The sequence below is a fragment of the Cutaneotrichosporon oleaginosum genome, assembly GCF_008065305.1.
Source record: "Cutaneotrichosporon oleaginosum strain ATCC 20508 chromosome Unknown ATCC20508_contig06, whole genome shotgun sequence".
Taxonomy (NCBI): Eukaryota; Fungi; Basidiomycota; class Tremellomycetes; order Trichosporonales; family Trichosporonaceae; genus Cutaneotrichosporon; species Cutaneotrichosporon oleaginosum.
In genome coordinates, this window is record NW_027072175.1 from 1,693,478 (window position 1) to 1,710,377 (window position 16,900).

Below are 16,900 nucleotides of genomic sequence, written 5' to 3' on the forward strand. Positions count from 1 at the left end.
TTATTCCCGGTGGATACCAACCGCTACCCCCGATCTGTCAATCCCGATGGACTGCAACGATATGGAGGTCCGATTAATACGGGAGTGAGCCTCAGCTGTTCTCAGAGCAGAGCCGGGGTACACTTCCGGCCTAGCACTGTTTTGTCCGATGTGGATATCCCCGTTTAGCCAATGACACTGCTCAGTTAGGGCCGATTCCTGACTGCCATGCACAACTCCCATCTCTTCGGATCAACTCCGCGCAACTGCAAACGCAAACAAGGATGTGGGGCCATCGGGTCCCCGCTGACTTACTGTTCGCTACACCCGGTCTCTCCGGGGCGTCGACAGATAAATAACGCGTGAGGGTGAGGGGCTCCCAGCAACCAGCCATGTCGACCCCGAACATCAAGGACATCCAGGAAGTGGATGAGAAGCCGGGGCAGGAGCTCTTCGAACACAAGGACACGCATGTCGTGCACGAAGCCAACAAAGCCCACCTCGCGGAGGCGGTCGCCGCCGAGGATCAAGAGCATATGGGCGTTCTGGCGGCCCTCCAGCTGTTCCCTAAGGCGGCGTTCTGGTCCATGGTCATGTCCATGGTGATTGTGCGTATGATCTAGAGCCAGGAGAAGCAAAAGAGCTGAATTTAGGTCATGGAGGCATATGACGCGGCTCTAGTGTCCAACCTTATGGCGCAGCCCGCGTTTCAGCGTCATTTTGGGCAGCCGCTGCCCGACGGCAGTGGATATCAAGTGCCGCCGGCCTGGCAGAGCGCGTGCAACTACGCGTCGACAATCGGCGCGTTCGTGGGTATCCTCATCTGCGGCTATATTCAGCCTCACCTCGGGTACAAGAAAACGATGATTGGCGCTCTCGTCGCCATGACATGCTTTATCTTCGTCACTTTCTTCGCCGAGACCCTCCCGGTCCTCTTCGTGGGACAGTTCCTCGCCGGCCTGCCCTGGGGGTTCTACAACGCCATCGCCCAGGCGTACGCGTCCGAGATTGTGCCCCTTCCATTGCGCGCACACGCAACCATGTGGAACCAAGTGTGCTGGTGGGTGCTGCATCCTCTCACCTCTATCGCGCTGACATTAGGTGCGTGGGGCAGCTCATGACATCGGGCATCCTCTTCGCCTTCCGCAACGGCACCACCAAATGGTCGTACAAGATTCCATTCGCCCTGCAGTGGATTTGGCCTGTCCCGCTAATTACTGCGATGGTTTTTGCCCCCGAATCGCCGTGGTGGCTTGTGCGCAAGGACAGGCTCGAGGAGGCGCAGCGCGTCGTCCGGCGCCTAGAGTCCAAAGCGTCGCCTCGCGATCCTGCCGCCGTCGTGGCAATGATGGCGCGCACAATCGAGATCGAGAACGCGCTGACCGAGGGCGCGTCCCTCGTCTCCTGTCTCAGGGGTGTGGACGGGAAGCGCACGCTCGTCGCCTCGTTCATGTTCGCCGCGCAGAACTGGAGCGGCCTTCTCATTGGCAACATGGCAACTTACTTTTACACCGTCGCGGGCATGGGCGCGGACAAGGCGTTTGGTCTTGGGTTGGGCACGTCAGGTGTCCAGCTCGCGGCTGTTCTCGTCGCCTTCCACCTCGTCACGCGCGTCGGCCGGCGCAGGCTGTACCTATCTGGCGTGAGCTTCCAAACGCTGATGCTGCTCGCAATCGGCATCGCGGCTGTTGCGAGCAGTAGCGCCGCGAGTTTCTGGGTCCAGGCGACATTCCTTATGCTCGTGTACGCATCATACGGTCTTTCCGTCGGGCCCATCACGTTCACTATTGTCGCCGAGGTATCGTCGATCAAGCTCCGCGCACAGACCTGTGCTATCGCTCGCGCCGCTTACTACGCCATCGCTGTGCCCATGGGTTTTATCCAGAGTTACTCTCTCAACCCTCTCGCATGGAACCTGCAGGGCCGCTCAGCTTTCATCTGGTTTGGCACCGCATGCGGCGTCCTCACATTTGTCTACTTCATGGTTCCCGAAACAAAGGACAGGAGTGTGCGCGAACTTGACCTGTTGTGGCATCGGGCCGTGCCTGCTCGTAAATTCAAGACTACTGTTATCGACAAGGATGAGGACGAGTAGACGGCAATTGGACTCAGAAGGGGGCGCTCAGCGGCAGGGTAGGAAGATTACAGTACTTTGGCATAGGTGCAATGAATGTTTGTCGTCAAACCTTACAGTCAATTCATCTTGTTTATTAAGTATCTCGTGGTTCTAGTGAGGACCCGCGAGCGAAGACGTCGCGCTCACACGCGACTCGGCCAAGTCCAATAGCAGAGACAGCAGTCGGCGCGAGCCAGTGCTGACAAGCTGTACGATTTGTCCCATGTCGCTAAACAGTGGGACGTTGACATGCTGGCTTTCGTCATGTGCATCAGCCCGTCGCAAGGATGCGATTCCGGTCGCTTTCGCGCCGCTCAGTGCTTCAAAGCGCATCACATTACGGGAGGCAGGTCTATCGTCTGCATGAGGTCATACCGCTGTCTTGGGCAGGGCCCTTAATTGCGGGCCTGGCGGTTGATCCCCGCGCAACAGATGTGAGGCACCGAGGGTGTACGTACAACGCGCTACCCTATGATTAGATTGTGGATTGTGAATGCAGTCGTCGCTGTGCGCATTGGCGGGCGCAGAGGTGGCGTGGGCCCCATCCCTCGGAACGGCCCCGGAGCAAATCCAGAGAGGGTGGTGGCGCCAGTTTCGATCTCGTCTCTCTGGGACGTCGAGTCATGGTCTCCCGTTATGCGTTAGTCATATCTGTGCTATCGCCCCTGAGATATGATAATGGAGGCGTGGGTTTTGATCAGATCACCACATCGGCGAGCATTCGCTTGAGCATAGTCAAAGCGAGCACTGCGCGAGGCAGCAATGAGGAAACGCAGACAGTTAGGGCGAGGAACGTGTACGTACTGGTGTACGCAAGCCGCGCTGTAAACGACAGCGTGATGGATTGCAATGGAAGAAAGCAGCTTTCGGCGCATGTCAAACGACGAGAGTCATCCGGGATCGATTCAAAACGGAGGTATTTGGTGAAACTCGGCCTCCCCGAGCGTGGCAATCTGCCAATCCTGCCTGATGATTGGATCAGCGGCCGCCCATCGCCACGTGACTCACCCCCCAGGTACAATATGACCCTGAACTATATGACCGTGCATCTTTTCCTTTTGGCCCCTCCGTCGCCGTGCCTGGCCGGGCTCGTGCACTGCGCCCCACACACTGCACATCGTGCCTGGAAGCCGTTTGTCTCAATCTCTCTCCGCTCCACCGTCTGCGCCGTGCCGAGACAGCGTCCAAGTCTCCCGCCGGGGCTTCTGAAATTTGGCTCCATGCGGCCCTGCACCAAGGCCGTACCAAGAACAAGACGTCGGTGGCTTCCCTTACCGCCTGTCTCCGGATCGATGCTGTTCGTCGCCAGATCGCCTGATCGACCAGCTACCAGCTAGCTCCCAAGCCCGCCGAGCCCGCTACCGCTCATCCAATGCGAGGAGCCGGACGCTTGTGGTCTCAGCCTCAGCCCAAGGCTGCTAGGCTCATGCATGCTCGCTCCTCAACCTCCTGCTTGGCCTCCCCCACCTTCTACTTCCCATCCTCTTTCTATATAGGCGAGTCCCGCGTTCCCATCGCGCCCCCCCACCGTGCTTTTCCAGTTCAGGCGCTTCTCAAAATGGTCAAAACACACATCCTTGATGTACCGAGTAAGCATTCCCCGCGCCTCTACCTCTGCGACTTTTTCTGACCCGAAAACAGATAACACACATCCGACATGGTACAAGGACAAGGGACTGCGCAAGAACGTCTACCACTGCATGGGACTGTGTCTTTGCGTCTTTTATCTAGGCTATGATCAGAGCCTGCTCGCGTGTCTCCAATCCATTCCACAGGTGCGTTGGCAGCGACTGTTGCGGCGGGGAGTGCTGACAAAAGTGGGACGAGTACTTTGACAACCCAACAGGCACGACGCTCGGCCTCATCTCATCGGCGCTCTACTTCCCTGGCATTCCCGCCGCGTTCGTCGGCTCATGGATTAGCATGAGGTTTGGGCGCAAGCCCGCGGTGTGGACGGGCTCGGTGCTCATTATCATTGGCGCCATCGTCAACGCACTCTCGCGCAACCAAGGAGAGTTCGCGGGCGGCCGTGTCATTCTGGGCGCCGGCGGCGCCATCACTAAAGTGGTGGCTCCAGCACTGCTCCAGGAGATCGCGCACCCCCGCCTCCGCCCCGTCCTTGCCTCGAGCTATTATGGCTGGTTTTTCCTCGGTGCTATCGTCGCGGGTTACCTCTGTCGTGAGTGAACCGCCAAGACAACCACATGCAGGCTCACCCCAGTCGCGGGCCTCTACATCCCTGGCACTTGGAGCTGGCGCCTGTCGTGCATCGCGCAGATTGCGGCGCCAATCGGCGTGCTCCTCATCTCACTGTCGATGCCCGAGTCGCCCCGCGTAAGTCTTGGCGGTGGAGGTTTGGCATTGACGCCCAGTTCCTGGCCAACAAGGGCAAGTACGACGAGGCACTGGCCGTCTTGGCCAAGTATCACGCGAACGGCAAGGAGGACGACCCGCTCGTGCAGCTCGAGTACAATGAGATGGTGCTTGCGCTCGAGGCCGAGGGCGGGGAGAACAAGTCTGGCTTCCGCGACTTTTTGCGCACAAAGGGCAACCGCCGCCGCCTGATGATGAGCCTCGTCATGGCTTCAGGCACTAACTGGAACGGCTCGGGTCTCGTTGGCTACTACCTCACGCCGATCCTCGAGTCTGTCGGTATCTCGGACCCAATCAAGACGATCAACTTGAATAATGGCATGAACATGTGGAACCTCGTCGTGTCCGAGGTCGCCGCGCTCTACGTCGAGTCCGTCAGTCGCCGCACCATTTTCTTCATCTCGGGATGGGGTATGGTCATCACCATGGCGCTCGTTGGTGGCTTCTCGGCCGGATACGAGGAGAAGGGTAATGTCAACCTCGGCATTGCCTCCATCCCCATGCTCTTCCTCTACTACGGCTTGTACGACATTGCGTGGATGTCCATTCCATTCCACTACTGCACCGAAATTCAGCCCTTCCATCTGCGTACCAAGGGTCTCGCCCTTTTCGTGGCAATGCAGACGGGCTCCAACGCTTTCAACCAATTCGTCAATCCCATTGCGTTCGAGAAGATTACATGGAAGGTGAGTCGCGCCGAAGCCAAGCTGACGGCAGTACTACTTTGTATACGTGGCGATCAACCTCGCGTACATGGCCTACTTTTACTTCTACCTCATCGACTCGCGGAATCTCTCGCTTGAGGAGATCACGTTGCTCTTCGACTACCCCGTCAAGGAGGCGCGAGAGCGCGCCGCTGAGGAGATGGAGAGCCATGTGCGCGCCGGGCTCCTCCGCCGCGGGTCGACGGCGGCTGCCATCAACGCGCTGTACCGCGGTGAGAGCAACGCAGCGTCTGTGTCGTCGCTCCGCCTGGACAACCGGAATAGTGTAGGAGAGAAAGCGTAGCGCCTGTTCCGGCTCTATAGTTGTGTCTTCATGTAAGCTCTGATTGCTCTGTATGTTGCTGCGGGGAGAGACATGATCGACGCTTTGTGGCGCACCGTCAGCGGCATGCAGATCACATTGCATTCCGGTGTTGCATTCCGACAGCCACCAAGCTCCAAAGCACGTTGCATTTACGGGACTACCTAGGAACACGATATCCGCCGCCGCAGAGGCGCTAGGCGTCCCGGGCGACCTCACACGCTGGGCAGTCAAAGCTGGCGTCAGCCCCATCCTCCTCCCAACGTACATGACATACTCCGTCTGGTCGACGGGACAAACGAACGTTGCAACGAATTCGGCCGGTTCAGTCGCACTGGCATTGCGGCTGACTGTATGCCAGTCACCCGGATTCTCGGACCAGCTCTCGCCAGCGCCGTAGGTCTTGGGTGGCGCGTCATTAACGCCCGACTCAACGCGCCCCTCCAACACGACGGCGGCCACGAATGCCGCGCCGTGCCGGTGCTTCACGGTGTATCCGCCCGGCTCGTACGTAACCTTGACCGCGACGATCTTGAGGCCGGGCGCATTGGGCAGGGGGTGCGCGTAGAGCGCCTGCAGCGTGGCGCCGTTGGGGAGGGACGTGGGGGCGCTGTCTCAGCTGTGCAATGCGGACACTCACGACATGACTGCGGTGCAGTTGCAAGCACTCGCAACACGTTTGCTAGCTGCGAGTCATTTTGTAGCGGGCGGCTCCACGGAAGCCCGGAGACGAGGGCGGAAGCGAGAGTATGGAAGTATGTTGGCACGGCACCGGCATGTACCGGTTCGAACGGGTAAAGGTTGAAGATGAGCTAATCTCGGCCAAACGTGGCTAATCTATCGGCGTGGGCCATGAGGTCACCGAGACTCGGACTGACATGGAATCCATTCTCCGAGACAGCTTGCCCACCGGCGGCCGGGGTTAGCGTCTTTCAGCGTCGTTTCAGCGTCGACATATAATACGTTCCCACGCCCGCGCGTTTGACCAACGCCTGTCCGTTTGCCTGGCATCATGACAGACTGGGAAGCCAAGGCGGCCGCGAAGCGCGCCCAGCGCGACGCCCTCCTTCCAAAGGACACGCTCCTGCCCTCCGCCCCCACGGATCTCGACGTATCGTCCGTCCCAGCGACGAGCGGCATCCTCTCTGCCCGCGAACTCGAAATCACCGGCACGCCAAGCATCACGGCGCTCCTCGATGCGCTCAAAGCGCGCACCTACTCGGCGGAGGAGGTGGTCTCGGCGTTCTGCCGGCGCGCGGCGATCGCGCACCAGCTCGTGCGTCCCCCGCGACAGCGCTGACGCAGACCAACTGCCTGACGGAGATCTTTTTCGACCGGGCGCTGGCTCACGCGCGCGACCTCGACGCCGAGTATGCGCGCACCGGCCGCCCGCGCGGCCCGCTGCACGGCCTCCCCGTGTCGCTGAAGGAGCAGATTGCCGTGCGGGGCGTCGAGCGCTCCTTCGGCTTTGTGGGCTGGCTCGGGCGCGTGCCCGAGTCCGATGCGGCGATTACTACACTGCTCGTGGAGGCGGGCGCCGTGCCGTACTGCATCACGAATGTTGCACAGCACCTCGGCTTCGGCGCCGCCGTGAACAACGTCTTCGGCGAGACGTGTAATCCGCACAATGTGCGTGCTCCGGGCCATAGCTGACAGCAGCGCAACCTCACGCCGGGCGGCTCGTCGGGCGGCGAGGGCGCACTTATCGCGCTCCGCGGATCCGTGCTCGGTGTCGGCTCGGATATCGGCGGCAGCGTGCGCATCCCCGCCGGCTTCAGTGGGCTTTACTCACTGCGCCCGTCGTACCAGCGCTTCCCGTACGAGGGCACGTGCAACTCGCAAGAAGGTGAGTGCGGTGGGGGCTCCGCTGACCACAGGTCAGGAGTCGCTGCGCTCTGTCCTCGGCCCCATGGCGGCGACGGTCGATGGCCTCCGCCTCGCATTCAAGGCCGTGATCGATGGCCGCCCGTGGCGCCTCGATCCCGTCGTCCTCCGCATGCCGTGGAGCGAGGAGCGGTACCGCCTTGCCGAGCATGGGGGCGGCGAGCGCCTGGTTTTCGGCATGATGTCCGACGACGGGTTCGTGCGCGCCGCGCCCCCGTATGCGCGCGCGCTGGCCGACGTCAAGGCCGCGCTCGAGACAGCGGGACACACCGTCGTGCCCTGGAAAGCGTACGATGCCGAGCGGGGGTACGCGCTCTTCGGAGAGGTGTGGATGGCCGACGGGCACAAGGACCTGTACGACACGCTCGCGCTGTCGGGCGAGCCGCGCGTCGGGCCGCTGGGAAGCGGGCCCGAGACGCTCCTCGAGGACGAGGTGACGATCACCAAGTACTGGGAGATACAGTATCGGAAGCAGCGTTTCTTGAAGGAGCAGCTGGATCACTGGAACCGCACTGCGGAGCATACCGGCACCGGGCGGCCTGTCGACGCCATCATCTGCCCCGTTAGCGCGACGCCGCCGCAGACGCTCCGCGGCCGCCAGTACTATGGATATACGGCGTGGTGTAATCTCGCGGATCTGCCTTCAGCCGTCATTCCGGTGACGCGCGTTAATCCGGCCAAGGACCTCAAGGTGACCCGGGACGACTACTATAACTGGCTTGACAAAGAGCTTTGGGAGATGTGTACGTGGCGAACTGCGACTGTGGCTGGGCTGACGGCAGACGACCCCGAGGTGTACAAGAACGGGCCAATTGGGGTCCAGATTATTGGGCAAAAGGACGAAGACGAGGCCGTCATCCGCATGGCCGAAATCGTGGACGCTGCGCTGAAGGCGAGCAAGTCGTGTTGATGGAATGTTGAATAGGACCGAACGCCGGTGACTCTCCCGTGATAGCGATGATAAGTCTGTGTCAATTGGCAGTCAGCCGCCCCCGCTAGATGCAGACATTCATGCTCTACAGGTTAGGCCGAAGACATGACAAGGCCTTGGTGCCCTCTAAGATCGCCCCGCGCCGCCGCGCCCTCGTACAATGCAGTCAAGATCACACGGTAAAGATGCCGATGAATTGGAATGTCGTCCGGTCCTTGACCTCCTTCTCCTTGCTGCTCGTCTTGTCGACAATCTCGCAATGGATTTTGTGCTTGCCGGTCGGCAGGAGCGAGTCCTTGCGCCCAAATGCAAACTTTTGGAATTGTCCAATGCTCTCGGGACGCGACCAGAACCCGTCCAGGCGGTCCCGCTTCTTCGGGTCCTTCTCGTCGTCGAGCCAACACTCGACGGCACCGAGCTTGTTCTTTGGTGATTTGAGGAAGTACGCGTCGCTAAAATGAGCGAATGCTTCACGGGTTGCTTTCCCGCTTGTACTCACACATATCCCACTTGCAAGTCAACCTCAAACGTGATCTGGGCACCAATCTCCGTGGCCCGCCAGAACTTCTTCTCGCCCTTGGTCCCGGGCTGCTCCCACAGCTCCCAATTCTTGGTCTCCGACATCAGAGGCTGAAGCGGTGACTTGGTCGAATCGACAGAAGAGCAAACGGGGCGCAGGTCTTCCTCAGGCTTAAAGTCTGGGCTGAAGCGCTGACCCATGCGCAATGGTGGAATGCTTTCGACGTCGAACGCGTCCTCCTGCGTAATGATGGCCTTGTGGCTTGGTGGGACGTGTGGCCGACTGTTGTTGATGTAGCACATCTACAATTAGCGCGTGTCGGCAATTACTACGCACCTGCTGGTACAGATACAGCTGAATGAGCTCGGCCATGACGAGGTGCCCCTCAGCGTTCGGGTGCAGAAGGTCATCGGGAAGGAACCAGTTCTCAACGCTCGACGTGTTCTGGAAGAATGCCGGGAAGAGCCAGTTGCGGATGTTGATGACCGGTACGTCGTAGTAGCCCGCGAGACCGAACTGGTGCTCAGAGCCGTATCGAATCGGGCTGTTGAGCTTGACCGTCTGCAGAATCACAACGGCGGGGCTCTTAGGGTAACTGAGTAGCGCGCGGAGGAGAGCCTCGAAGTTGTCAAAGTTGATATCACTCCTGCACGTCAGCGGAGTCAATGGGGGGAGATGGGTGGTTGGGGGTGGGTGCGGGTGTGAGCAGCTGCGCCCACCCGCCCCCGAAGCGTGAAGACTTCAACTGCTGCCACGACCGCGATCATCTGCCCCTCTCACTTGTCGCCAGCGGTTCAACTCGCCGAAATGTGATAAGGGGAAGGTACGCACATCAAGTCATTGACTGAAGTCTCAAGGAAGATGATATCGACGTTAGGGTCAAGGTGTTCATGATGGCAGTACCTTGGGTCAGTTGAAAGAAATGGCTGCGAGCTCACTTGAAGTAGTCACTGCCGCGTGCACCGACTGCACCGTCCGAGTGCCAATTTCCGGGGTGGGGGAAAGTCTGGTTCCACCACTGGAACATTTGGATGTGCCATGGGTCGCATTTGCAGCCGTGGCCTTTGGAGACTGCAGGTTAGCGTTGGGCCATGCGTTATCGCGCGCGTCGCGTTCAAAAGAAGTGGTGGCTGATACACAATCATCACGGGTGTTTCACCCGGGTGTCTCTCCCAGGTCCGAAGCAATTGGATGTCTCCCTCTTCCTTCCTGCATCACCTCGGTGGTCCGCGCTTGCGATAAACGCGTGCAAACTCACTGGAACCTCCCATGCCACCCGTGATGATCGGCTCTCCCGCCATGGCTCTCTTGAGGACGCGCTGGACACGCGCGCCAGATCCGTCAAACGCGCGCGAAAGATCAACGATGCGTCTGAGATGAGCGCCTTCCGGGTCGTCAGACTTACGTGCCAAACTTCTCGCACAGCGTCTCGTTGACGAGACAACGGTCGCAGGCCCACATTGCGCGGGCACGCTCGACGGCCTTGGTCTCGTGGTTGGAGCCAAAGTATGGGACGTGGTCGAGCGAGTTCTCGAACGAGGGCCATTCAGAGCCCTCTGGGAGCATGGGGGGGACGGGGGGAAGGTGCTCTCTGTAGAGGACGGTGAGGGCGATAGCCATGATGGTGACGAGGAGGAGGCCGAAGCGGGAGGGCCTGATGAGCGTGCTCATGCTGACCATCATCCTGCTGTGAGGCGGGTAGCGACCAGAGGGCGAGGAGGGACAAGAACGTCGAGCGGAGAGGAGTGGAGAGGAGAGAGTAGAGGAGATGAGTCGATAAGAAGCGAGGCCAGATGAACAGGTGGAGGGTGACGGACGGCCTCCGCGGGGAGTGGGGAGCACAACCTTTTGCAGGAGAGTTGTCAGGGTCAAGCAGGTCCTGTCCACTTGAGACTGGCACTTCACAGGTCTTCGCGCCTCGTCGCTAGGCAACACCCCCACGGCCCCATGTACAGTACAAATGCAAGGAACTGCGCCCCTAGTGCCTCTTCAACACGCCACCCCTCGTCTCAGCATGCAGCACTGTGGGCCGTTGCATGTTCCCAAGCAAACTCTCCATGAACTACTTGTAAACCATCACTGGGAGGAGTGGCGTGGGGATGTTGTATGGGTGGCGGAGTTTTTGGTGGGAAAAGGGGACGAGTGGGGAGGGCAAGGGATCGTTTCGCGTCTCGAGTTTGATCCTCTCTCTCTCTCTCTCTCTCTCTCCCCCATCCCCCCAGGGATGGAATTCCGCTCCTCCCCGTCCTCCCCCTCCCTCATTCCCGCATGACTCGTCAACATGCATCCATACATCCATCTCGTGATAGCCCACCTACCAGCTGCACGGCAAATGCAGCTTTGTCATTCAGCATTACCCAAGTACTTTGACAGAGTAAGTCAGTCGTAGTCAGCATCGGCCCAGACGTGCCACGCGCTCATTAGCACCTTGGTGAAACACCTCGAAACTATGTGTGCGGAACGGCACGGTGCCTCGGTCGATGCCTCGCGGCCGAGTTGCATTGGCAGCTGACACGAGATACTCTCTCTGCCTCTGCACTGGAGCATGAGATCCGCCATCACAAGGCCGCGAGGCACGATGGGCCGAGAATATCGACGAGGACGTACGACGCCTCCTCGTTGAGCTTCCGGTCTTTTTTATCACAGGATCGATGACTTTGACGATGACGATAGCAGTGTAGTCACTCATCCACATCCACATGGACCTCCCGCATTGTCCCGCCACGCGCAGCGGGACGCTCTGCCGACCTGCCGACCTGCCGACTTGCCGACCTGCCGAGGTAATTAAAGTGAATGAGACATGCGGTGGATGCTAATTGCCGAATTGTTTCCACCCAATGACTTACACTCGAGTATTCAGGCACCGCCCTGCATCCGCAGATGGCTAATTGATTCACCCAGCTGCCATTCCTCGACCTGCGGCACTTGAGATGTGTCAAGTGCATAGAGAGGATGAGCACGCCAGTATGGTTCCCAGTGTTCGTACTGTAGTATCTGTTCGGCCGCGGTCATCCCATCGAGCCGGACAGCCCTGCATCACACATCATGGCGGCACACGGCGTGCTAAAACCACGAGGCATCCACACCTAATCCCAGAGCCATGAGATGAACCGCACTGCTCCGCGCGGCCGCTCATCCTTCTCCTCCGGGAGTGCTTCCATCGCGGACAGAATCTCCTCGAGCGGAATGTCAGCGAGGCGGACCCACCGCGTCTTCTTAATCAGCTTCCAGCCGAGGAAGACGGCCGCGACGAGGCCTATGTCCCTGTAATCAGCTCCACCTCGCGCTGTGCTTACAAGTAGGCAGTGATAAACCCCGAGACGGACCAGTTGCCCTTGGTGAACACGGCAAAGCCATTGGTCAGCAGGATGATGATGCAGAAGAAGAGGGCAACGGCGGACGAGTACGCTGGCGTCAGAAGAGCATATGGGAAGCTCACGGGTCCACGCGTTGTGCCATGGCAGCCGCCGGGCATCGATCCCCTGCTTTCGGAAAGCCATGCGGAGGCGGAGATGGTTGAAGAGGACGCAGGACCAGGAGATGAGGACGCCGCAGCCGACGAGGCTGACGAACCAGTAGAAGACGGTGATAGCGCTCGCGCTAAGCGCCATGAAGGCGAGGAACGAGCTAAGGACGTATGTCGCGGCGCACGCCCACGGCGTGCCCCAGCGCGTTGTGCGGAGGAAGAAGCGCGGGGCCTGGCCTTTGAGTGCGAGGGAATAGAGGACGCGCGAGCCGGAAAGAAGAGCTTGGTTTCCGCTGCTCCATGCGCTGGTGATGACTACCGCGTTGACGATGTGAGGGATGGCGGCAACACGGGCCGCCGCGGTCGCGAGCACAAAGGGAGAAGTTGCGGCAGTCCCCGAGTCCTCGGACAGGCGCGGGTCGTTGGAGGGCACGATCATGCCGACGACGAGAACGGCAAGGACATAGAAGAGAGCGACGCGCGCGAAGACGCGCTTGCATGCCTTCGGAATGACGACGCGGGGGTTGCGCATCTCGGCAGCGGCCATGGCGATGCTCTCAATGCCTGAGAATGAGAAAACGGCGTTGATCAGCACGCTCCAGAAGCCAAGGAAGCGGCCCCAGCTGCCATCCGCGAGGTACGGGACAAAGGGGCCAGGGTCACGCCAGTATCGGAAGCCGACGCGGGGGACACCAGGGACGCCGCCCAGCGCCGTGATAAGGCCCAGGAGGATGATGCCCACAATAAGCAGAATCTTGAGCAGGGCAGAGACGAACTCGATCTCGCCAAAGTAGCGGATTTTGCTGAAAGCCACAATGGCGGTAAGGACGATGAACGTCATAATCCACGCGGATGGGTTGACATCCGTCCAGTATCCGAAAAGGACGCAGATGGCGGATATCTCAGAGGGGATCTACGTCAGTCTCGTCTGTGGGAAACTCACTGATAGCCATGTGCCATACACGATCGTCCAGCCGAGAGCGAAGCCCAGCGCCGGGTCCGACAACGCCTCAGCATGGCGGACGAACGAGCCCGTGACGGGAAGCAGAGCTGAGACCTCGCCGAGAGCGAACTGCACTGCGCACACGATAAGTCCGATAAACGAGTATGCAAGGAGCGAGCCTAGAGGGCCACCGGTTGCGATGCTCCCGCCTAGGGAGAGGAAGAGGCCCGTGCCGATCGCGCCTGCCATCAGCTTCGTTTGTAGGATGCCCACCTGCAAGCGCTATCATTGAGACGTGCCGCTGCGCGAGCCCGCGCTTGAGGTCGCGTTCTTCGTGCCGCGTAAGCACATCACCGGAAGTCTCCAGGTGCTGGTACGCAGGCGACTTGTCGCCGCTCTCGACGTGCGTGAGCTTGTCCATGGTGGAATGGGTGGATGGATGATGCCTCAGACATCATGTTGTCTCTATCAATGTACTGTGTTCGTGAGATACCACACAGTGGTACCACAAGCGCCAAACATTGCGCAATCTCAAACTGAATTCATGCCCATGTGCTGACAATCGCTCCTAGCCGCGGCTATGAATGCCCACGTGACCGTCGTAACTTGACTCGGAATAGATCGTGCCTCCGCCTATCAACACCTTTAGTGCTTGTGGCAGTTCACAAATCTTCGGATGCATTGTTACCCTATTCTCATGAATGTCCCTCCTTCCAGCTCCATCTACAGACGCTCCTCGTAATTATTGAATGAGAGATTGCGACTTCCGCGCCATGGCGGCGGTGGGGAGCGGGGCGTTATCGTCCGCGATGCGCGCCGTGGTGGATCTGGGAACAGTTGCGACTCGGCCTGAGCGGCGCTCATGATCTCGCGTTCGTCGAAAGAGTAGCGGTTGAATGGGCCCTCGGGTACTGGTATCCTCTGCAAGGAAAACGTGGCCGTAGTTGTTTCGGGAAGGACGCCGCTCTCAGGAATGACTGAGATCGTCGTATCGTACAGTCGTGTCTCTGGGAGCAGCTCACTCTCAGGGATCGCGTTCAGCGTGGTAGTTTGATGCCTAGATTCGGGGAGTAGCCCGCTCTCGGGGATGACGGAGCACTCGGTGCGAGGGAGTACTCCGCTCTCGGGGTTCACTGAGTTACGACGGGTGGGAGAGTCGCTAGCCCCTTGGCTAGCGAGGGGGCTCGTCTTTCCACTGTCTCGACTTCTGCCGACGAGACGGTGGAACGAAGACTTGGTACGGCTGGAACGTGGCGTTTCGGGGGAGCGTGGTCCGCTTGCAGTCCGAGCCGGGTATTTTGGTGTCGTCGGCGCGGGCTGGCCAGTCTTGCGCTCGATATACTCCCTGATCGCCTGTCCGCGGGGAGCTGTGGCTACGTTGCGTGGGTCGATGTCGGTGCCCGTGGCCCAAATCGTGAGGGCGCGGATGGGACCACTGTAGTGGCGCTTTCCTGCTATTAGTGTGTCTCACCAGACGCAGTCGCACCGTAGAGGAACCATGTGACGAGCATAATCAGCAGCATGCACCCAATAAATATGGGAAGGTAGCTCATGTTGTTCGCTGAGTCGCCCTTCTTGTAGGCATGGTCTGTGAGAGGAAGCAAGCCCTGGATGGTGGAGACGATGAGCCAAGCGACCGCGATGCGGGCAAGTGGACGACTGAAGCGGCCAAGATTGAACTCAGGCCGGCCAACCAGGCGGAGATCGAGATGTGAGAGGATATATAGAACGAGGGGAATCATCTTTAGTAAGCAGGGCACCTTTACGAGAGGAACGCACGTAGGGGATGTTGATGAAGTAAAAGTTGACGGTGATAAGAAGAGTGTAATACGGTTTCTGGGGCACGGCCTGACCACAAACGCTGATGCACAGGATGAGAAGCACTCCGACAAGTGCAACCCAGGGTTGGCGGTGCTTGTCGGTGCGCACCAGGAGGTCCGAAAAGGGGAGGCCGCGGTCGCGGGCCAGAGCAAAAATGAAGCGCGAGGTGACGATCGTCGAGCACATAACCTGCAGCACAACGGGGATGGTCATAACGACCGACAGTGCAATTGTCTGGGCTTTGTTCATTCCAAGAATGATGGAGCTCGCAATCTGCAGGCGTCAGCGTCCGCGCTTAAGGCACGCCGAACCGGATACGCACGTAGGGGTTGTCTTGGAACTTTTCCTGGGTGAAGGGCACCACGATCAGAATGTGCAAGGTCATTGTCACGTAAAAGCCCACATAATGCAGCGCGCTCGTTAGCCACAGAACGCGAGGGACGGTGCGCGAGGGGCTCTGAGTTTCTTCCGCCATACTGGCTTTAGCCTGGTCACGCCAAAGCAGAACACGCTTACTGAATGGAGCAGTCCATAGCCGTCACGCGTAGAGGCAGGCTCATGAAGATCATTCTTGAGAAACTGTAGAGCCATTGGCTTCGTGTCGGGAACCCCAAGTCCAGTGGTCGAACCAAGGCCTTCAGCTCCGGCACTGATCTGCTATCAGCGACGTGGGACAGCATACTGACTTGAGTTTGGTAGACATGACGATGAGCAATATAATCCAGAGGAGAATCGAGCATTGGACATAGGAGCCCATCACCATCCAGAATGTCTTGCTCCGTCCGAGTCGGGTAAGACACACCAGCCCCGCAAGGGCAACCAGGGCGAGTTGTAGGACGGGCTCAGCCCACGGCGGCTTGACGACGGGTGTTCCAGACGCTGCCGCTGACGCTCCACCCGCGCCGTACAAGGCGGCGCTCATTGTGACGATCAATCCCGTGACCAAGTGAAGATACGCAATGGTCTGCATCAGCGATACCTGTCCCAAAAACGCACCTTGCCGAGGTGCATGGCGAGCGTCAGGCCTGCGACAAGCCAGCCCCACTGGCGCTCGCCGCGCACTCCATGTCTCGCACACTGCCACGCCCAAGTCGCCATGCCACCCGCCACGGGATATGTTGACACAAGCTCGGCGAAGGGCCCGATCAGGGTGAGGTGGAGGAGCGCGAGAAAAGGGTACCCAATGATCTGAATTAGTCGAATTTCGTAGAGCAAGACCACTCACGAAGAGTAAAGGGGCGCGGTACGAGTAGAGAAGGGAGTAGGAGGGAAACTCGAACTGCACGGAGTTGTAGCACATACTCATGCCCACGCTGCCCCAGAAACTGAGAGGGCGCCCTAGCACTGCATCGTACCCAAGCATGCGAAGACGCTCGTTGTCGGAGAGACGACCGGAGGGGATTGCCTCCCGGGTCGTCTGTGATGAAAGCTCGATGTCGCTAACGTTGCTCGGGTCAGGCATGATTGCGAGTTGGGGTGAGCGAATGTGGCATCTCGTTCAGCACTTATAACAGCCTGCGATAGCGCACGTCCTCCGTGACTGAGCCGTGGACGCAGATCGAGAGTGACGCTCGCCGCTGATCTGCCCAACATGTGGAGCGACGGTATGCGTACATCGTCTTTGTCCCGAGTAACCCATGAGTTAAACTGCTTGAATGCATACTAGACTTTGACAGAATGACACTAACCATCCGAGATACACGTAAGTTGTCCAATCTGAAATGTCACTGGTAAGCGTTTCCGGCGTCGACATCCTCTCGTCACATCACGGGATGCATGTCTTCGGCCCGCACCTTCGGATCCGACTTTCGGGCTCGCTTTAGGTCTTGAAACAGAAGGTA

General features: G+C 59.2%; 5 protein-coding genes across 5 annotated transcripts; 2 read left to right on the top strand and 3 right to left on the bottom strand.

Moving 5' to 3' along the window:
- Window positions 1-371: 371 nt before the first annotated feature.
- COLE_07100 (uncharacterized protein) lies at window positions 372-2,074 on the top strand (the record flags this gene model as incomplete). Its single annotated transcript, XM_018420900.2, has 3 exons — window positions 372-587; window positions 633-1,039; window positions 1,081-2,074. The coding sequence occupies 3 exons, from the start codon at window positions 372-374 to the stop codon at window positions 2,072-2,074; spliced, it is 1,617 nt and encodes a 538-aa protein (XP_018277578.1).
- Window positions 2,075-3,653: 1,579 nt separating this feature from the next.
- On the top strand, window positions 3,654-5,476 carry COLE_07101 (uncharacterized protein; the record flags this gene model as incomplete). Its single annotated transcript, XM_018423634.2, has 6 exons — window positions 3,654-3,684; window positions 3,737-3,870; window positions 3,914-4,274; window positions 4,317-4,429; window positions 4,468-5,154; window positions 5,186-5,476. 6 exons carry the CDS (start codon window positions 3,654-3,656, stop codon window positions 5,474-5,476), a joined length of 1,617 nt encoding a protein of 538 aa, XP_018277577.1.
- Window positions 5,477-8,481: 3,005 nt separating this feature from the next.
- On the bottom strand, window positions 8,482-10,290 carry COLE_07102 (uncharacterized protein; the record flags this gene model as incomplete). The annotated part of the gene is made up of 7 exons (XM_018420442.1): window positions 8,482-8,761; window positions 8,809-9,131; window positions 9,166-9,475; window positions 9,661-9,732; window positions 9,768-9,900; window positions 10,088-10,200; window positions 10,235-10,290. 7 exons carry the CDS (start codon window positions 10,288-10,290, stop codon window positions 8,482-8,484), a joined length of 1,287 nt encoding a protein of 428 aa, XP_018277574.1.
- Window positions 10,291-11,915: 1,625 nt separating this feature from the next.
- On the bottom strand, window positions 11,916-13,659 carry COLE_07103 (uncharacterized protein; the record flags this gene model as incomplete). Its single annotated transcript, XM_018419447.2, has 3 exons — window positions 11,916-13,208; window positions 13,239-13,480; window positions 13,512-13,659. The coding sequence occupies 3 exons, from the start codon at window positions 13,657-13,659 to the stop codon at window positions 11,916-11,918; spliced, it is 1,683 nt and encodes a 560-aa protein (XP_018277573.1).
- Window positions 13,660-13,961: 302 nt separating this feature from the next.
- On the bottom strand, window positions 13,962-16,521 carry COLE_07104 (uncharacterized protein; the record flags this gene model as incomplete). Its single annotated transcript, XM_018425475.1, has 8 exons — window positions 13,962-14,689; window positions 14,725-14,980; window positions 15,018-15,332; window positions 15,382-15,535; window positions 15,576-15,713; window positions 15,746-16,023; window positions 16,056-16,247; window positions 16,285-16,521. The coding sequence occupies 8 exons, from the start codon at window positions 16,519-16,521 to the stop codon at window positions 13,962-13,964; spliced, it is 2,298 nt and encodes a 765-aa protein (XP_018277572.1).
- Between the last annotated feature and the right edge of the window lie 379 nt (window positions 16,522-16,900).